The sequence below is a fragment of the Adiantum capillus-veneris genome, chromosome 19 (assembly GCF_014529385.1).
Source record: "Adiantum capillus-veneris isolate H3 chromosome 19, ASM1452938v2, whole genome shotgun sequence".
In the NCBI taxonomy this organism is placed as follows: Eukaryota; Viridiplantae; Streptophyta; class Polypodiopsida; order Polypodiales; family Pteridaceae; genus Adiantum; species Adiantum capillus-veneris.
The window spans coordinates 63,879,754-63,901,850 of NC_140949.1; the positions used below are offsets into that span (position 1 = coordinate 63,879,754).

General features: G+C 45.6%; 2 protein-coding genes across 3 annotated transcripts in view; both read right to left on the reverse strand.

Annotated features, from left to right (window-relative positions):
- Positions 1-1,218: 1,218 nt before the first annotated feature.
- Positions 1,219-22,097, reverse strand: part of LOC147434152 (uncharacterized) — a 61,070-nt gene continuing 40,191 nt past the window's right edge. The window contains exons 5-6 of one of the 2 annotated variants that reach the window (XM_086490732.1): positions 1,694-1,757; positions 1,219-1,549 (exon numbers count right to left, since the gene is read on the reverse strand). In XM_086490732.1, the coding sequence (XP_086346858.1) occupies positions 1,696-1,757 (62 nt within the window). In that variant the 3' untranslated portion in view covers positions 1,219-1,549; positions 1,694-1,695. The remainder of the gene's footprint in view (positions 1,550-1,693; positions 1,758-22,097) is intronic. The other variant, XM_086490731.1, reaches the window with a different exon arrangement.
- On the reverse strand, positions 15,188-16,251 carry LOC147434153 (uncharacterized). Its single transcript, XM_086489897.1, has 3 exons — positions 15,882-16,251; positions 15,612-15,773; positions 15,188-15,501 (listed from the first exon to the last, which is right to left on the reverse strand). The coding sequence occupies exons 1-3, from the start codon at positions 16,182-16,184 to the stop codon at positions 15,367-15,369; spliced, it is 600 nt and encodes a 199-aa protein (XP_086346023.1). The 5' UTR covers positions 16,185-16,251; the 3' UTR covers positions 15,188-15,366.

Sequence of the window (22,097 nt, forward strand, 5' to 3'; positions counted from 1 at the left end):
GTCGACAACTGCACCCAGAATTCCATGCTTTACTAAGGTTTATGCTAGTCAGACTGTGCCATCAAATATAGGAAAGATGTGCTCAATGAGACAATATAAACCTCTCAAGTTTACATCGGAAACAATAAAATCATGCAAGCTTGTCGCAGTCCCTGTAATGTATTTTAGAGTTTGCATTCGAGATCACTTTGAAGCCATGATGATGAAAAATGCGAGGAAAAACTTGACAAGCTTATATTTTCAAAAGTTGCCGACTGTGATGATAATAGCATTTGATTATATTTTCAAAAGTTGCTGACTGTCAATATAATAGCATTTGGTTATTTCTCATGTTTGGCTCTCTTTATACATCCTGTCCTAACATTTCAATATGGGCATCACATTTTTGTCCATGTGACCTCCAAATTGTCTGATTGGAGTTCTAAACTAGAAGTTAAGGGTGCAAAATGACACATTCCTGCTGTTCGCAGCTAACCTTCAACGGAGCTTTTCAGAACTCATTTTTGTGGCCCTTTAATCATTATAAATAAATACGGTGCAACATTGGTGGAGCAAGCTAATCTCCACACCTTGTGTTCAAAATACATATTGACCTCTACGGGAGATGGCCATTGAAGAGCTTGCAACCCACATTAGGTTATTAGCAGCAGCGTGTTTGCAACTAAACAGATCGGAGAGGAAAAAAGATCAATTATATTAACGTCCTTCGGAGGCCAAACTTGGATGTAAAGGACAAATCAGATACATCATTAATTGCATTCCACTTCAGGCATCGTGCCATGCAAGCTAATAAGACGAAAAAGAAAGCTAAATTTTGAAAACACTCCTATGACTTGTAAGAGTTTAAAATGCACTGAATTTTACAATGAAGAACACCATGTGTGACGTGTAATGTGGTGTAGTGAGAGGGATGTGTATCTATGTTCGGGGCTCGGTGGTGGATTCTTGAATTCTTGCACGCACGCACACTCACGCGCGCGCGCACACACACACACACAGAGGAGAAGAAGAGAGTTTTAACGTCGTAGGAAACTATCCCAGAGACCTTAAAGATCTAGCCGACGAGGAGTTGAACTCAAGACCTGTTATTCAAGAGGGAAATGGCACAACCAATCTACCACACTCGGGTGATAGAAAGGTTATACCATTTTCCTCTTTTTATTAGCGTGCGCACACACCCACCCACACACCCGAGAGAGAGAGAGAGAGAGAGAGAGAGAGAAATAAACATCCATAGCTTGCATACGTACGATCAGAAAAACAAAATCAAATCTCATGTAAAGAATGATGATTACAAAGAATTGTGGAGACGACTGATTGCAAACAAAGAACACCCCTACAGGCTTCCTTGAGAAGCCCAATTTACACAACATGTGATACAAGAGAAGAGGCTTTACATGTGATACACAGCATCCAGTTTCTCACCAATAAGCTCGGAATCAAACCAGCATTCAGTGTTCTAGCACTCCACAATCAGCAATCGTTACTTTCCGAGTGGTTTTCCCTTCTGCGGTGCCACATTCATTGAGAGCATCCAAAACCTCTTTCCCTGCAACAAACAAAAAGTTTTGTTAACGATGTGAACATCAGCTTTGCTTGATGATATGCTAACTTTGCAAAAACAACTGATGACACCACCAACTTGTGGATAGATCATATTGCAAATCAAAATCCAAAGGTCAGAAAAAAGTACGCTTAGGAAAATTGGTTGCAGAGACAAGGGAGCATGGTACCATGTCCACGAGTATAAGAGCAGCCTGCACAAAGGCCGTGAATATGAACACACATGGGTTTTCTCATGTGAATCTTTTGTATCACCCACATGTGAAATGTGCAGCCACAAGCATTCACAATCTCAATCGAAGTTTAAGTATATTATATTAGGCCTTGACTGCACATAATATAAACAGTTTTGAGTAAGGCGAACCCCCGTCCCCCTTCCTTTTGTCCCCAAGAGGCCTTCAGAGCCAACAACTGGTTACAGATGAGCCAGAGCAAGACGACTGCAAACCTCTACCTATTCCTAGCCGACCTTGGGAAAGTGTAGCAATGGACTTCAGTTTTTATCTTCCCAAGACTCAGAGTGGGCATGATGGCATTCATCGACCGATTCACTCACTTCATCCTGGTAAAGATTTTTGACACAGATTAGTACACACAGGATCTCAATACTTCTTTTGCAAAGGTGCGGGAGGCTTTGGAAAAGTCTCAACAAGGCATAAGAAGGCAACAGACAAGCATCGACGTGACTCGCAGTGGAAGGAGGATAATTGGGTGCTTTTACGGTTTGAGAAGGCATGCCTACGAAAATGGAAGGGTTAGGAGTGGCTTTTCCCAAAGCTGGCCCTTTCCAGATTCAAGAGAAGATAAATGATGTATCCTTTAGGCTCAAGTTACCAGATACTTGGAAGATTCACAATGCATTTCATGTGAGTCTATTGAGACCTTTCATAGGTGAAGTGCTAGTGGACAGGGCGCTAGAGGAGCAGCCCGAAGTGGAAGAGACATAGGAGATTCTCATTCCCGAACAGGTCGTGGCTCACAAGGAAAGGAAAGTGAAAAGTAAGCTGACACACCGGTACTTAGTCAAGTTCAGGAACTATCCGGCTTTGGATGCCAAGTGGACGGAGGAGGAGGACACTCCTCAGATATTAGAGCTTTACCTTGAAGCTTTTGGTTTGGCACCGACTATTTCAAGAGTTACCGATAAATCAACAGGTTGAATCTAGTGCGGTGCAGACTGCACAAGAGGGAAGTTACTCCGCTCCTTTGTCACAGGTTACCTCGATGGAATAAAGTCACTGATTTCTTTTGAGATTTCAGGGATATTGATAGGCTAACAGTATTCTGTTGAATGACTTCATATAAAGTACTTTGAAATGAGAATTCCTAAAATGAATCTGTTACATGTGCTCTCTCATGTGTGTATTGTTTGAGTGCATGTTTGAAAGACGAAATGATTGTAGCATTTCTATCTTATTCAACTGAGGGGTGATGTGGATATGATAGTAACGAGATTTAGTCAATCAAGACATCCGTCAGAGAGCAGCGCCGTTTGGATGTGATTGCTAAATAAGTTACAATGATCATGATTCTCATCTAAGATCTCGATAGGGACAGTGATATGAATGTGATTTCATTTCAGTGATTTGTCATCTTCGTGCAAGTGCTGGATATATCTGGTCTAGTACATCGGTACTTAGAGTCAGTGTCTTTTGAACGAGGTTGTCTCTGTTTTGCAGGTGTAATCAAGGGCGATTACAATTCTTTCAAGAGGGAGGTATGTCACAAAGTGATGATGTGGCATGGCATGAAGGACGAAAGGAAGGGCCAAAATCCTACCAAAGAGGCAAAAGATGTTTTACCAACTTACAAAACTCTTTCGAGTTGCCCACAAGGGGTTAGGTTTAAAAGACTTCCCAACTTATGGTACCCCCGTCCAAGGGGCCTAAAACCTTAAAAATAAAGTTGGACACCAAAACTTGCGCGCGAAATAATGACGTGGCAATCTGTACGCAAATCACCCTGACATGCTGACGTGGCGCACCGTACAGACAGCCCAAGAGGGCGCTAGCTTTTGGTCTCCATATGCTTTTAAACTATTGCTTGTCATATATTGCTTTTGGCTAGGGACCTATATAAGAATTGCCAAGGCCTCTCTTCGGAGACAAGCTTGGAAGCACTGTGAAGAGAGCAGACCCTCGGACATTGTACTTGTTGAAGCATAATAATAAAGAAATACCAAGAAGGGGCGCTAGTCTTTGGGGCCAGTACTTCTGGGCGCGGAACTTCGCCGTGACGTGTCGTCTCTCCTTTAGTTTCTCTCGTGTGTGTTGCATTAGATCATTAGCTTGGAGTGTCCAAGTTTATTACATTGCACATAAGCACCACCAGTGTCTGCAGGGTGTAGGCACTTGGGAGTGTTCGCATAATCTAGCATAGTACCAAGCCTAGGTAGTTTCACTCCATAGGAAGCACCTCTTATAAAAGGGTTTTAACTTATTATTAAGTGGCATTAATCTAGCAGTCCCAAGGATTTTCAGCCAACATGCTTGACCCAGCTTTATTTGCCTATATGGGGTCACCGGGGTACCTACAATACAAGTAACGGCAGCACCTCAGTACCTCTAGCGTTTTGCTAGCAATAGACTCCCATAGTGTTTTACTCTCAGCAAGACCAGCATCCTCACCCGGTGTTTTTCTAGCATCAGCACCTTCAACCTCTCCTTGCATTTTTCCACCATGCAACCTCATCGCCATCTCCACCAGAACTTAGCGTTTTCAGCCCTCGGTACCAGATCAGCCCTAGCGACAGAAAATCAGCCAGCGTTTCTACTTTCCAGAACCTAGCCATAGCACAGCAGATCAGCCAGCGTTTTCAGATTTCAGCCCATCTACATCGTCATCATCAGCACCCTCGACATCGTCATTAGCAGATCAGCCCATAGCCTCGTCAAGTTGCACATCCAACCCCTAGCGTTTTGCATATTAAGCCATTATCCTTGCAGAACCAAGCATCAATAGCAAGATCCCATCAGCATCTCAGCATCTAGGACCATTGTATCAACAATAATACAATCTAAAGCAAATACCTCTATAGCGATCGAGGGGGGCCCTTGGAGGAAGGTTTGGGCAGAGTTACCGAGGAACGTGGGTGAAGGGGTTTGGGATGCCGGAACGCATTCCGAGGCTCGGCACTGGCAGGGAACGTCTTCGAACGGACAAGCGTTCCGGCAAGCAAGATCGAACAAGAACGAGCCATCTGGAACAGACCGGAACGAGCAACAGGCAGGCAAACTCGTCAGACTGCCGAATTCAAGTCAAGAGTCATATTTCTGGCCAGCAGTAAAAAAACGGGCAGAGTTTTAAAACGACGGTTTTTTTTGAAAGTGAGCAAGGCCCTATATAATGCAACCCCCCTCACCTCTTCCCTTCACAACTTACAAGTGAATGCATCATTGCGTTGTTCTAGCCTCTTCCCTCTCTCTCGAGTCTCCCTCCCTCCCCCCTCCCCCTATCTCTCGTCTTCCTACCTCTATCTCTCTCGAGCTCTCAAGGCTCAAGCCTATACGACGCACATACACCATTGAAGATTCAAGAAGCTCTCATTGCTACAAGGCCTCTCTCTCTCTCTCTCTCTCTCTCTCTCTCTCTCTCTCTCTCTCTCTCTCTCTCTCTCTCTCTCTCTCTCTCTCTCTCATCCATGGCCTCTTCTACTCATACAACCCCCTCCACCCATGCAAACACTCAAAAGCCGAAGGTATGGTCGTGGTGGGATGAAGTGACTTCGGAGGGCACCTTGTCGGCAGTGGGAGGTGCTCAAGCATGGGCATGCAAGCTATGCTGTCACAAAGTGATGACGTGTCTCCCGAGAGCATGTGGGAAACCCTGACTGCTGCTGGAAACCCTAACCCTAAAATCTGCCAGAAACCCTAAAACCAGCAAAAACCCTAACCCTAACCCTAACCCTAAAAGGGCAGCAGAACAGACTTCCGTGATGCTGACGTCGCAGGATTCCATAAATTGCGGCGCATTTTACGGCAGCCAACGATCAAGCTTTTTCTACGCAATTTGAGATGAGAGAGAGAGAGAGAGAGAGAGAGAGAGAGAGAGACTTTGCTTTATTTTTATTAAAGCTCTAGAGAGAGCTTGTGAGAGAAAAGAGTCTTGCTTTATTTTTAAGCTTTTGGGGCTCTGCTTTTAGCATCCCTTGTAAACTTTAAATAAGTGGTTTGGGCTCCCACTCTACAGAGCATATGGACGCAGAGTCTGAGAGTGAGACCCGAACCACTCTTGTACTTTGAACACTAATTAATACATAACGAAATACCGAACGGGGCGCCAGTCTTTGGGGCCAATATCTCTAGGCACGGAACTCCGCCAGGCCAGTGCAAATCTATTGTGAACTGTGAATTTGTTTTGAAGTGGTTATTTGGTGCTGTCGTGATTGATTCTTGACTTGGAGGGTCCAAGACTGTTACAGTGCTATCAGAGCACAACCGATTTCTCTTCTACGGGAAATCCGATCCCAATTATTTTTTTCTGCGGCACCTATGGCTTCACGCAAGGATCAATCGACTTCCTCTGCATCCGGAGATGCGGGCAGGGATCGCAACGAAGATTCCGGCAGAGAGTATGGCCATCCTCGGCCTACTCAGGCGGAACAACGAGAGATGAAGCGTCGTCAATTGATCGGCGATGCAACAAAGATGATGCTCAATTTTGCGAAGGACCCGAAATTGGCAAAATATATGAGCAAGACTTCTTTTCAGGAAATGCACGAGCAGTGGCAGACAACCACAACACCACCCCCGAAACCCGCTCTCAAGAAACCTTTTGCTCACAAGCAATATTCAGAGAAGGAATTAGAAGAGGTGGTTGATGCACGGATTGCGCAGCTTTCTGACGCGCAGAACAAAGCTAAAAAGCGCGGCAAAAAGCAGAAGAAAGGCACTGACTTCCAGGGTTATTTGGGTCGTCAGTCAACTTTTGATAAGACAAAGAAACAAAAGAAGCGTGTTCAATTTGAAGGAGTACCCAGTTCTTCTTCTTCTTCTACTTCTTCTTCTCACAGTTCTTCTAGCTCTTCAGATTCGAGCGAAGAAGACAAAAAAGGCAAAAAGCGAAGCAAGAAACAACGCTTCGAAAAGGGCAAGAAAAAGGCAAAGAAGTCTAAATCTCGCCCAGTGAGTGACAGTTCTACAGAGGACTCGTCTACGGATAGTTCAGACTTTGATGACGGCAAATTTTATGCGACAAGAAGAATTTTTATAAAGCCAACCAGCATAACTCTCTGGAAGATCAAAGCAAGAAAGTCTGAGAGTTTAAGGTGGACAATTGATCAAATTTGACACTTTTTCAGGATACAAAGATGCTTCGAAGGCTTTGTCTTTTATATAGCAGTTTGACATCGCTTTCGCGGGAGGATGCTACTCAGAGCACTCCAAGATTCGGAGAGCTACCTCTTATTTTAAGGGGAATGCTCGAACTTGGTGGTCCACGCTTCTTTTAAACAAGGCTGCGCCAGTTAAATGGCTGAAATTTAAGAAGCTTTTTATTTCTTCTTGGCTGACGGAAGAGTATGAACGCGATATACGAGCTGCATTGAACCATCTTCGGATGACCAAGAGAGATACAATGGATGCTTATTGCGAGAAATTCTGGAGCTATTTTCTACCCGCCTCTTCATTCAAGAAGATCTCGTTCAGAGAACAGATTGAGCGGTTTACCTTGGGTCTACCTACAGAGATCCGAGATCACTGCTTGGAACAGAAGTCAGCTTCTATTCAGGAGTTGATGAGTCATGCGAAACGGGGCTTTGCCATTCACTCTGGCAATCTGACCTACCCCGCCAACGAGGTCATGACACAACGAGCCCATCAGACTTCAGCGAATGAAAGTAGAAAGAGAAAGAGCAACCCAAAAAAGAAGGATGCACGACCCAAGCTTACTCCGCAAGAGAGAGCTCGCTTCATCAAGGAGGGGAAGTGCTTTGGATGCAGGGAACATGGACATATCTCCGCGAAGTGCCCTAAAAAGGCACAGAAAGAACAGAATGACAAGGACGACGACAAGCTTGAGAGTTCGAGAGCAACTGAGGAACGTGGAAGAAAAGGCAAGATGAAAACAAGACTGGTTCCAGATTGTGTGGGTACCTATCCCAACACCATGGACGAGAGTACAGAACTTTGTTGAGCTTGGGACAAAGTGAAAGACCAAGAAGCCCTGATCTTCTTTGATGGAGGAGCCAACGCCAACTTCATTTCACCAAAATTGGCGGCGCGGCTCGAGATCACTCCCAATCGGATGGGACCACTTGCGGAGGCAGTTCTAGCGGCACCAGCACGGACGTAGCCATTACACCTTTCATTGGCAAAGTTTGGTTACATTGTCAGGGGTATGTGGGACATGAGGACTTTCTCATAATGCCTTTGGAAGGTTGTCATGTTCTCTTAGGGATTCCCTGGTACCACAAGAACAACGCCGTGGTCGATTATCAGGCGAGGAAAGCGAGGCAGAACACGGAGACCATCTGCTTCAGGTCTTTCAGGTATTACGAGATCACAAGTTAGTGATTAATGCAAAGAAAAGTGAATTTTTCCTACCAGAGATACACTTTTTGGGACACATTGTCTCAGCAACAGGAGTGCAAATGGATCCGGCCAAGATAGAGACTATTCGTGATTGGCCCGATTTGAGGAATGTCCATGAAGTTAAAGGCTTCTTGAGACTGTGTTCGTACTATAGGCGGTTCATTCGAAAGTTTGCAGAGGTTGCTTCCCCTTTGCATATCTTGGCACAGAAAGAGTCCCTTTCTCGTGGGGACCCACAGAGGTGACTGCCTTTCAGACATTGAAAGAGAAATTGACTACGGGACCAGTTTTGACTTTGCCGGACTTGCAGAAGTCATTTGAAGTATATTGTGATGCTTGTGGTCGTAGTCTGGGTGTGATCTTAATGCAAGAAGACCATGTCATTGCTTACGAGAGCTAATTGTTCTCAAGGCCGGAGATGACAGCACAGATTTCTGAGAAAGAGCTTTTGGCGGTTATCCATGCTCTTACTCAGTGGCGGCATTACCTACTCGGAGCAGATTTTATTGTCTTTATAGACCATCAAAGTTTGCGCTACTTCTTGTCACAGAAGCAGCTTTCGGAAAACCAGATGCGGTGGGCGAACATCTTGTCATGGTTTCACTTCCAGATTGTCCATGTGCAGGGACAGAAGAATGTGGTGGTAGATGCTTTGTCTCGGAAGCCGTTGGTTCTGGCTATTTCCGCAATACATTATAGGAGCTTCGAGGATATGGTCGACCAGTATGCCACAGATACAGATTTTGCAGACGTTTTCACACGGATATGGGATGGGAAGACAGTAGCGGGATATTCCATTCAGGATGGCTACTTGATGAGAAAAACCATGTTGTGCGTTACACAGCAGTTGAGGAAAAAGGTTATAACTGAATGCCACTGTCCACCTTTTACGGGTCACCGCGGCATTGCTACCACCATGAAAGGGGTAGAGAGATACTTCTTTTGGCCGAGACTCAAGAAGGATGTGGAAGAGTTTGTGCACACTTGCTTAGTATGCCAGAAGGTCAAGTTTGACAGGCATAAAGCACATGGATTGTTACAGCCTTTACCCATACCCGCCCGCCCCTGGGAAGGTATTGTAATGAATTTCATTTTTGATCTCCTGAGAACACAAAGTGGTCACGATGGTATCTGGACTGTTATTGACAGATTTAGCAAACAGGCTCATTTCATTCCAATGAAGAAAACAGTCAAGCCGGATCACTTAGCAAGACTATTTGTGGCCCAGATCTTCAGATTACGTGGCATGCCTGAGACGATTGTCTTCGATAGGGACCCCGGATTTACGAGTTTGTTTTGGAAGGCAATTTGGGAGAACATTGACACGCGGTTGCAGTTCTCGTCATCGTTCCACCCGCAGACTGACGGGCAATCTGAGATTGCCAATTCAGTGGTTTTAAATTTATTGAAGTCTTATATCTCGGATCAGAAGACTCAATGGGAAAAGTACCTACCTTTGGTGGAATTTGCCTACAATAACATGATACACTCTTCGATGGGGAAGGCGCCATTTGAGATTGTTGAAGGTGCTGCGAAGGTTCCACCCTTCCTAAGCACGAAAGATAAGATTTTTGAAGCAGATGAATATACACGAGACTTAGATACGGCTTTTGCCAAGGTTCGCGAGACTTTGCAGAAATCTCAAGAACGACAGAAAAAGGTAGTGGATCGCCATCGTCGCGACTTGAAATTGAAGGAGGATGATTGGGTGCTCTTAAGTTTTGAGAAGGCACGTCTGAGAAAGAAAAAGGGAAAGGAGAGGCTTTTTCCAAAGCTTAGTATGCCATACTACGGACCTTTCCAGATCACTGAAAAGATAAATGATGTCTCCTTCCGACTGAAACTGCCTGATACTTGGAGGATTCACAATGCATTTCATGTGAGTCTCTTGAAACCTTTTAAAGGTGATATGCCCGATGATGGGGAGCCTGATGAGCAACCCGAAGTGGAAGAAAACAAGAAAATCCTTGTTCCTGAACAAATTTTGGCACATGAGGATACGAAGAATAAAGGTAAAGTCCGAAGGCGGTTCTTGGTTAAGTTCAAGAACTATCCTGCATTGGATGAAGTGGATGGAGGAGGAGGACCTAGCAGATACTCCTTGGATTGTGAAACTTTACCTCGATGCTTTTGGTTTAGCATAGTCTACTCCAAATGGAACCCAAAATTCAGCTTGGCCGGAGATCTGGTGCAGTGGAATGCACAAGAGGGGAGTCACTCTGTTCCTTTGTCAACAAATGCCTTGATTTAGATACTAGAGTCACTGATGTCTCTTCGAGCTTCAGGGATACTGAGAGCTGACAGTATCCTACCGTATGACTTTATGAAATGGAATTCCTGATTATGATACTGATTTGTTCTTGACTTCTCTAACGTGCAGGAACTGATACACGAAATGACTGCAGCATTTTGGTCTGATTGATCTCGAATAGACATGGTTGCAATAGGGGTTAGTCAATCGGACATCGATGAGGTCCCAATTGGATCTAGATGCGATTGCTAGCTACATTGCCGATAAATCATGGTCAAAGATCCGAATGAGTGTTGACTGTCATGTGATGTCCTGTGATGTCATGTGATGTGACTGTCGATTGGTACATGTGCTAGATGTGTGTTCCTAGTACATAGGTACTAACAGTCAGTGTCTGCTAAGACAGTTTATGGCCTGTCTGTTTTGCAAGCGTAATCGAGGGCGATTACAATGCTTTCAAGAGGGGCGTATGTCACAAAGTGATGACGTATCTGCCCGATAGCATGTGGAAAACCCTAACCCTAACGGCTGCTGAAAACCCTAATTCTGGAAACCCTAACCCTAACCCTAAAACCCAAAAACCCTAAAATCTGCCAGAAACCCTAAAAGGGGAGCAGAACAGACTTCCATGATGCTAACGTGGCAGGATTCCGTAAACTGCGGCACATTTTACGACAGCCAGTGATCAAGCTTTTTCTACGCAATTTGAGAAGAGAGAGAGAGACTTTGCTTTATTTTTATTAAAGCTCTAGAGAGAGCTTGTGAGAGAAAAGAGTTTTGCTTTATTTTTAAGCTTTTGGGGCTTTGCTTTTGGCATCCCTTGTAAACTTTAGATAAGTGGTTTGGGCTCCCACTCTGCAAAGCTCTAGATGCAGAGTCTGAGAGTGAGACCCGAACCACTCTTGTACTTTGAACACTAATTAATACTAAAGAAATACCGAAAGGGGCGCCAGGCTTTGGGGCCAATATCTCTAGGCACGGAACTCCGTCGTGCCAGTGCAAATCTATTGTGAACTGTAATTGTTTTGAAGTGGTTATTAGGTGTTGTCGTGATTGATTCTTGACTTGGAGGGTCCAAATCTGTTACATATGCTCTTACCATCGGAAAGGGGGCCACGACAAGGTGAGGACACACTTTCTTCGAGTGTCGGGACATGAGGTGAGATTTTGCATCAACGTAAGTGCTGAGAAGCGGAAGGAGCTTGAGGAAAAGGATCGGCAATTCAACACTGAATTCAAGCCCGCATGCAAAGTGGTCGACCCAAAGACCCTCATTTTTCCTTCTTCGACTCTACCCGGTGGGTCTTCATCCCGCCCAATTCGTCACAAAAGACCCTTGTCACCTCTTGGGACCCAAAGAAGAAGGAAGAGGTGGATTATTGGGTGTTTTTTATGCCTCCCGTTCCGCATCATTCCCGTTCTGGACCTCTAGCCGTTCCCCCGTTCCGTGTAACTCTGGGTTTGGGACCACAGTATCTCTCCTCTTTCTTAGTCTTTGCACATCTCTCTCATGAAGTAAAAGGAACCTTGAGTAAGCATTGAGCACTCAGCCTGAGTTACATCACCATAAATCACTTCCGCTACACATTACATTGGTATCAAAGATCTTTGGCAGTGTTCGGTATCATCACTAGAGACAAGACCTAAAGAATCTCTCTCATATTTTTTATCAAAGAAGCTTGGTGCCCTTGCCTCAGACTTAATAGCTAGGTGCCCTTGCCTTACACTTAATAGCCACTTCCACCCTTAGTCCATAGCCGATCGGGCTCGCTCACTTCTTCATCGCTCTATCTTAAGGGCCATTAAGCCATAAAGAACCACATAAAAAAAAATTATTGCACGTAAACTTGGGCATGTCGATCTCTCTAATCTGTGTAGAGTGGGAGGTAGCCCAGAAAAGAAGGGCTTGCGCAACCTCCCCTTCCACATTGCGGCAAGCCAATCGACGTGAGGTGGGAAAACGTAACCTTTGTGTGAGCCCAGGGCCGCCAACCCACAAGAAGGAGTTGAGCTTGGGTAAGAGAAAAGCCTTCTTAAACACAGATTGCAAGCGCTACCAAGAACCCCAAGTATCCAAGTACCCCAATACTCAGTGCATGGTCATCACCAGAAGCGGAATGGATACTTTGTATGAAGGTGATGAGAGTGGAATTGGAGAAGAAGAAATCCCTACACCAAGAGGATCTTCCTCCATCCCCCACATCTACACCATGGATTGCACCAACCTCTATGGAGACTTTGATGAAGTCCATGATGGAGATGAAGCTACAGCAGGAGACTCAGTGGGCCGTTGTCAAAAGGGAAACAATGGCTTTAGAGAGGGAACGCGAAGCTCTACATATAGCTACTAAAGAAAAGAGCGTAGCTATGGAGCAAGAACATGAGGCTCAAAGAGACCAACGCATGCAAGAGTTGGTCTATCAGTTCCTCTCCTAGAGGGTCGATCCTTCCAAAAAGACCGGCAAGTCATCACGTAACCTAGGTAGAGACGACGACTCCAACCACCGAGTAACTAGGAAGTTGACTTTCAGTAAGTATCATGGCTTCTATGATTTATTCTTATCATCAATTTAATGCTTACTTTGCGACCAACAAGAAGAACAATAACAGTAAAGTGTTGAGACCCTACAGATATTTGTCGGGTAATGCCATTAATGGGTATCAAGCATGGCAGGACGCACACATGGTCGCGCATCTTGAGCATGCAAGGGAGGGCGTATGTAATATTTTAGCTACGGCTACAGATATATGAAAATGATCTTTGTGCACACAAAATGAATATATGAATTTATTGGTACCAATTAGTTATGAATGTGTAATTTTCCGGTGCAATGTGCCATCTGGAAAATTATCGGTGTTTGGATAGTATGATAAGTAGAACACTAACCAGATGCAGTGCAAAATAGATCAAAACAAGCGTATGAATAAGATGGCGTAAGGTGCAGCGGAAGTGAATGTTGAACTTTGCTCAAGATAAGTACTCCGAATTGTGCTCAAGGGTTCCTTTTACTTACAAAAAGGAGAGCCTTCCGTTCCTTTAGTGAGAGAGTGCAATGATCACAAACAAAGTGAATGACACTGTGAATGAAGGTGCTGAGACTGAGTGAGAGAGAGAGAGAGAGAGAGAGAGGAATACAACACCAGATGGTTGTCAAACCCTCCTCCAAAGGCCCCCCTCTCTATGGCGAGAGAGGTCTATGCTGCTGATTGCACAAATCTGGTACAATGGTCTAGATGCAATGGACTTGCCGACAATGTTGACGACAATGATGACCACAACAACGACGGACTGAAATCTCAAAACGCCTGCAAATGTTGACTTTCTGTTCAATACTGACACTGTGTCGACGAGGACGGCGATGGCGACGACGCGACGACGATGCGCTGAAAATGCAAATGCTGAAATCTGCAGACAGAGGGCTGAAACTGAAAACGCTAGCTGGTCTGACGGTACGGCGAGGATCTGCTGCGGGTAGGTGAGAGCTGTGAGGCTAGGGACGCCTTGGGACGGGATCTGCTGTGTCTAAGTGCTGAAAACTGAAAAACGCTGATGCAATGGCTGTCTGACATCGGAAAACTGCAAAACGCTAGTAAGGTCTGCAATCTAGAAAACGCCATGCCTGATCTGCAAAAACGTTGGTCTTGATCTACTATCTGCTAACGCCAGGGCTGATCTGGTACTACTGAAAATGCTAGGCTGAAACTGTAGCCAAAAACGCTATCTGTTCTATTGTTGGCTGGAAACGCTAGGCCACCTGGCGGTCTTGCTGAGAAGGTGCACTACCAGTTGCTGGAACTTCTGTTGCCTCTTCTGCTAGAGAGTGCTAGCGCTAGGTTTCTTTTATAGAACTTAGCAAATTTGCCCTACCCAGTTTCCCAACAAAGTAACTTATTAATAATAAAGTGAAAATGGATAAAATAGGAAAAATGGGTTCTGTGCACTGTAAAATGCTCATGATGGATACTGACTGTCATGTTGATGATCATGTTGTGTGCAACCAGAGGATATGCAACTACTCTAAGTGCCTAGACATGCACGGCCTGCGCACGGGCTCACAAAGGTGCAAGAACACTTCCCAAGCTGACCTGAACCCTAGACCTGCACATAGGGTTAGATGTGTACGCGACATCCCCTCCTTTTCAAAGTGAGGTACTGGTACCGAACTGTATGGGGTCGACGGAGAGCGCCAACAATGTCTGCAATCCTAGGAAGGACTCTTCGCTGGCCCACTCTGATGCGTGGGTCGTGCGATACTTGAACTTCATGAAGGTCTGCAATGCTTGCTTCTTTGGGCCGCCGTCGAAAGCGACTGAAAGCAAGGTTGATGTGTCCGTACTGTACGTTCTGTATATGTACGTACTGTACGTTGTTTCGTACAGGAAAATTTTTTATGTACGTAAAAATACGTACCATTGGTAAAAAATAGGACATTCAACACTTTTCTACATTTAAGAGACCTCAAACATTCAAGAACCAAAACAAACCACTTTGCATGTACTAATTTCAAAACACACATCAGATACATCATACTTGACACAAATTATAAATCCGAGCATTGAGCCACAAGCGGCAATACTAAAAGCACATTGTACATATGGCATACTGCGAGAAAAGATGGATCATGGTCCACATACAAAACTGTGTCAACAAAAAAGGCTCATACTAGAGCATACAAGTAACAAATGTCTGATGTCAAGACTCAAAAGTAACAAAGACTAAGCAATAACAAACTGTCTGGAATCCTCATCAGATGAGGATGATGACTCTGCTGAAGAGAGCAAGTCCCCATCTGTCAGGACGTTGCCCTCTTCATCATACTCTGGCTCTGCCATCATACTCTGCTGTCCTGGATCATCATCCTCCCTAGGCTGAATGAGAGAAACAGCCTCATTTGCCCGTCTCCGAGGAGTACGGACAGGAAGCTTTCCTCGCCGAATGGTCTCTCGTCGTACAATCTCTGGATCTGCATCTCGCCCGACTAACGGAAGACTGAGAACTCGTGCACGTGACCTCGTCACACGTCAATCCACACTCTCCAGCTCTCTGTGTAGCATGCGAATAATCTCCTCCTGCTCGTTCCTCACAAGCTGCTGCTGCTGCTGCTCAGTCTCCTCTACACTCTCCTCTGATACCAAGTGCAATTTTGATGGATCTGCCTGTTAAATAACAAAATACAATTCGTATTATTAACAACGTAGAAAGTAGTAATTACGAATATTCGCGTATACAAACGCGTTATGCTAGCCCAAAGTTTCAACTTTCAAACCTGCTTGGGTGTCCCCAAAGCGTGGTAATCTCGCACAAGCTTCATATTTGCTCGGCAATAGACCAATCTCTCTAGTTGTGTAGTGCTGAGTCGATTGCGGATCTTCGTGTGAATAAGCGAATAAGCGCTCCAATTGCGCTCGCATGCACCAGCAGAGCAATCCTGCATGTGGCATGTGTCAATGGTGACAAATTACAATGGACATGGTCATAGACAATGCACAATGAACCATGTACGCAAAATGTAACGAATCACGGTAGAAAACTTTACCTGTGAGAGGAGACGTAAAGCGATACGAGTGAGCTTCGGAAGACCTTGTCTTCCATAACTCTGCCACCATGTAAGAGAGAATTTCGTTGCCTCTGGCCTCAACACCACAGCTCTATTAAATGATGGCCCTAAATTATTCTCATAGCTAGCGATCTCTGCATCAATGTCCAGCTGATCATCTTCCTCAAACATTCTACCAATGTACTCATCCTTGCCTTTTAGCAGACTCCTCTCATTAAAGAGTTCTGGCTTCTTGTAGAAAGAATGAAGCAATGCAGCCATCGCATGAATGGGCCTACTCATAAATGTCCATCGCTTATCTACAATAGCCAAGATCTCTTCTCGGCTGTAACTCAACAATGAACATTAGTTAATAGGCTGAATTTTGAGTCTTGACACTATGGAATCAACAAGGTGCAATACATTATAGTATTACACTATATAGATTAATCATTAATCATTACGAAAACAAGTACAATGTACATAGTAGTAAGTACATACCGATCCAGCGCCAATGATCTACAGCCTCTGATGTGTGTCTTCATCTCATGGAAGAGATGATAGACTAGGCCCATGGTGGAGCCCTCCATGTCTGTGACGCGTAGCAACACATAAACTGGTTGCAATGCTGCGATCAAACCCTGCACCTCCATCCAGAAGGACTCATCAAGCACCCGCCGCTGTATGTATCTAGTGGACGACTCCTGCGCGTGACGCATATCTCTCCACTTCGGGTCCACTACTGTCTGTAGAAGTGGATCCCTCAATGCATAGAGTCTCTGCAACACAAGATACATATATGCAAATCTAGTCTTTGAGGGCCGCACCATCTCAAGTGTACTGTGACTCCTAAAGATAGCCAATGCCTGGTGCTTTTTGCGGAAAAACATAGTCATTTTTGTGGCATCAGAAACAATAGGCGACACCCATGTTAACTTCCCTATGTCCTCCATCAACAAGTCAAGACAATGAGCTGCACATGGAGTCCAGACAATGTTGTTAAACTCGGCCTCAATCATCTCACCCATAGCCTTGCAATTGGAGGCATTGTCAGTAACAACCTGCACCACATTCTCTGGGCCAACCTCAAGTATAGCCTGCCGGATGTGCTTATAGATAAACTCACCTGTAATCCGCTCTCCAGCCTTTCCTGCATCAACAGCACGCAAGAAGTATGTGCCAAGGCAAGACGACACAAGAATATTAATGATGTGTCCCCTACGAATGTCACTCCAGCCATCTGAAATGATGGTGCACCCAAACTGTCCCCAACCTGCCTTCACTGGTACCAATGCCTTATCTATCAATGCTTTCTGCTCATCAAGCATAGTAGTCCACATCTTAGTGTATTCCAATCCCGACCAAGATTCTGTGTGTCCAACCTGGGCTATGGCTCTGACCATCCTCTTCCACTGCTCAGTCCTCAAGACATGAAAGGAGATGTTGCACTCAATGAGAGTGCGAGCAATCTCCATTTCAACCACTTTCTGGCGCTCCTTTACCCAAGAAAGAGAGGCCACTCGAGAAGGCAAGGTAGTCTGACTCTGCCTCGGTGCATGCATCTCTTCATCATCCTGCACATCGACATGAATGGTACGAGCCCTCTTTCTATTGCCAGAGAGCTGCTCCTCCTGAACCTGTGAAGAGGAACCACCCAAGTCTCCCACAAGAGCATCATGGAGAGCATCCTGTGTCTTCTGACTACCTTTCACCTTTTCCGCTGCAAACATTGCTGGAAAACATTCAGCAATCAACTTATCCTTAATGTCCTTTGGTACTTCCTTGCACCCTCCACAGTTATTGGTTGTGCCAATGCTTGTCAAGTGCTTAACCACACGAGAAATGGTACTGGTGAGCTGAAAGTTACAGTACTTGCATTGCCATCATCGCGTACCACTCCCAGCTTGCCCTGGCGTGTTGATGATGCGGATGACATTGGTGTGCTCCTTCCAATACGGGTTGCATGGCTTAGGCATGTTGGCTCCTAAGATTTCTGTCTGCACATTGCAAGTGCGCAATACATATGAAAAAAAATAAGCATAAAGGTCTCGCGTGACGCGGAGAGAGAGAATAGGGAGGGAGAGAGCGAGAGAGAAAGAGAGAGAGGGGTGCTCAGTCTTTACCTTGCGTGTTGCAGCTTACTCCTGCGTTGCTCTGCGTTTTCCTGCTCTCTGTTTTTCGCTCTCTGGAATCGTGTGTTTTTCGCTCTCTGTAATCTGTAATCTTTGGGACTTTAATATTAGCCAAACATCAAATGGCCAGGCCCATCATATAGGCGCCCTAAAAAAATACACTCGTCGGCTGGCGAATTCTCGAAAACCAGGAAAAAAAAAATACTCACGCACGGATTGATCTGTACAGTACGGCCGTACGGTACGGATCGGATCCGTACGTACGTATACATCAACCCTGACTGAAAGTCATCCGTTTCGGCTTCAATGCTCCACCTTCAGCTACGGTCGTGGATCTACCTTCTTCAAGAATCTCCGAGGAGAAAAAGTCATGAAATCACTTCCAACACAAAATCATGAACATACCCATTCCATGTACAGTGACTAGAAAAATACTAGTCTTCCTAAAAGACTGTGTCACATGACACATCGAACCCTATGTGTCCGTGGACAAGCTATAGCATGATCAGGGTTCAATCAGTCCAATCACTCTAGATTAGAAGTGATCTGGCACTTTTGTGAGTCTATTCGTAGACCGTGCATGCCCAGTCACTTAGTGTAGATGCATATCCTCTGGTTGCACACAGCATGATCATAAGCATTCCCATCAGTATCCTTCAAGGGAATTTTCCAATGCATTTAGTCTATTTTTGACATTTTTTACTTATTATTTTTAAGTGACTTTTGTTGGAAAGTAGGTAGGGCAAATTGAGTAAGTTTGTATATAAGCAAACCTAGACTAGCACTAAATGGCAGAAGAGGCAGCAGGAGCTCCACCGCTCAACAGGCAACTTCTCAAGCAACACTCCTAACTCTAGGCGATTCTACCCCCAAGCAGAGTCTCCCAGCGTTTTCCTCAAGAAGCCATCGCTAGACTTCAACCTTGGCGTTTTCCATCAAGCATCATCGCCACCCAGTCCTTGCCCTAGCGTTTTGCATCAGATCTTCACCGCAAGAAGTCTCAGCCCTAGCATTAGTAAAAAGCCTCATCGCCATCAAGTTCTGGCCTAGCGTTTTCAGCAGATACAACCTCAACATGCAGCGTTTTTCAGCAATAAAGAACCTGCAGTTCAGCCCTAAAAGAGTAGCAGGCTCAGCCCAAAGAACATCAGTTTTCAGCCCTACAGTAGATGCAGATTTTCAGCCCTAAAGACCAGCAAAATCAGCGTTTTCCATAGCGTTTTCGGCAACAGCAGATTTCAGCCCATAGCGTTTTTGGACAGCAGATAAAAGATTGCAGATTTCAGTCCTTAGGTCGGTGTCGCCATCCCTGTCGTCATCGTCGACATAACCTAGACTTGCATCAGTCACAAGCATTCACTTTGTACCAGATTGTGCAATCATAAGTAGACCACTCTCGCCGACGAGAGTGGGGCCTTCGGAGAAGGGTTTTACAACAGTCTTTGGTGTCGTATTCTCTTCTCTGTCTATCTCTCAGTCTCATACACTTGCACGCACAGTGTCCATCCACTTTGTCGTGATCATAGCACTCTTCATTAAGAACGGAAGGCTCTCCCTTCCATAAGAACTAAAAGGAACTCTAGCAGGCTACAGTGTCACTTTCACAGGACACTTAGTTTACAGCTGGTCTTTGGTCAGTTGGTCTTTGATCTGGTCGGTTCACACTAGACGGACTCGCTGGGCAGAGACGTGGCAAGGATACGGTGGTCTAGTGGACATCGTGGCCAGGTCACCACCGCCACCCAGTGGGGATAGACTTAGATGATGTTCTTTATGAGCCGTTGGTGGCTCTTCATGATTGGTACATATGAGTAGTCGTGTTGGGCCAGTGGTTTTATCTGGTATGTAGTCGTCTAGAGTGAGTGAGTCCGTACACAGAGCACGTCTTCACCATCCCTGCACATCTGAGCCTCGACACCCCATTGTACCTGTGAGTCCTGGGCTGGAGCTGAGTGCGCTGCCACGCTAGAGTCTGTATCAGTCTTTGAGATAGTCAAGTCATATGTTCTGGTCTGCTGATGCGTCTTTGTGAGCTCTGTTGATGTCTATTGTTTCCTTTCTGTTCAGCCTGTTTGAGTGAGATTCGGTCTGTTTGAGTGAGATTGTCACGCACGTTGCACTGAGGACCACCCACTGTAGAGAGTACGACACATTATCCGCGCTACAAGTGCTCTCATTTTGGCGATCACGGTGGGACCTCAAAGGAAGTCTCACTCTTGTGGAGATACAAATCGTGAAGATAATTGGTTGTTACCTAGCTCCGCACACTTGCTTGCACTGTGTCTGCTGGTCTGGTCCTCTCTCGCCTTGGTTCAACCAGTCCTAGTCCTCGTCCTTGGTCCAATGTCCTGGTCTAGTGCTCGCCCTGTCCAGTCCTCCTCGTCCTGCCAGCTAGGTGGTCTAGTCACTGGTCCTGGACCAGGTGGTCTAGTCACTATCCTCACTTATCCTGTTTTAGACATGTGTTGTTCAGCCCATAGTTAGAGTCTTCTTGCCCAAAGCTTGGTTGGATTGGTGGTCACTGCATGACACATACAAGGCGGTCAGTTGAGCGTCAAAGCGCACTACTAAGCCCTCTAAAGCGACCTGTGGTATCTAGTAGAAGTCCATTAACCTCATCACCCATACCTCCACATACAACATCCCCCATTCCTTCATCCTGCTCCACATCTTCCAGATCACCTTCTCCAGCAAAGCTCTCTCCTATTCTACTACAACAGGCTATTGAGTAACAGGCTCAACAAGGGGCCATGGAGGCGTTGGCTAGTGTGTTGGCCAACGTAAACATCAAGTTTCCCACCTTCAAAGGACTCTCTTCGGAAGATGCTGACGACCATGCACGGAGGTTCGTATCTCTCTGTAGAGGCCGTGGTGTTAACAGAGAAGATGCATATCTGGTACTTTTTCCATCCACCTTGGACGGCTTAGCAGACAAATGGTACAGCCAGTTTGCAGAGAATCATTTTGCAACTTGGGCAGACTTAAGGCAACAGTTTTGTGCAGCTTTCACGCCGGGTGACTACCAAGAGAAAGTGTTGGATGAGTTGGCCAACATGGTGCTCCAGCCAGAGGAGACTTTTGCAAAGCTTATGACCAAAACCAAGTCTCTGGTTGCCAAGCTTCCCCAGCAACCCGGTGAATTCATGGTTAAGAAGTGGGTGGAGAAGGCGCTCCCCAAAACCTCTCAGCAAAAACTCCAAGAGAGCCTCCGACCCGGCGCCACGCTGGAGGAATTCATCGCAGCTGCTACTAGGATAGAGGGGGCTAGGAAGTTGTTCAACAACTCTCCTCACAGAGATACTCCCTCTGTGTTCTCGGAAGGTAGTCCTGCTGATCCATTGACTTCCTTGCGCAGGGAACTTGAAGCCCTCAAGCTACAACGCGCTCTCCAAGAAGAGAAATCAATCTCTCTGAGACAAGAGAAACCATCGCACCTTGAGGCTTTGGATCAAATCAAGAGAGAACTAGAAGAGCTTCGATCTCAACGGGAGACTAAAGCTATGGTATGGTGCAGCTCTTGTCGCTCTCCTGGACATCCTCCACAGGACTGTCCCCTTCGGACTTATTGCCACTTCTGCGAAAAATCTGGGCACGAAGATAAGGATTGTTACTATATCAAAGGATTGCGGCAAATACAGCAAAGTCTGGGTTCCTCTCTCCAACAAGGGCTAGCACCTGCATCCAACATGGTCTCACCCTATGGCCATCAAAACCCGTTGCCCCCTCTGCTGACAACACCCCCAATGCAGCAAGGTATGCACAACAACTTTGCACCCCCCAGTTTTTTTCATGCTAGTACTCCCTTAGTTCCCCAAAGCTTCTACACCTCAGCCTCCAACGCCATGCAACAACAAGAGCAGCGACCACCTCGTCCCCCATTTTGTCCGTCCAATCGGCCAATCTTATGCTACAGATGCGGTGAATATGGGCATTACCAAAGTAAGTGTCCTTTACCTGAAGGGTCTCCTCCTTGCAGACATTGTTCGGAGTCTAAGGACCACTACAGTAAAGATTGTCCCAAACAAAGGGCATCCTCATCTTCAGGCCCGAATCAAAACCAACAAGAGTTTACATTCCCGAAAAT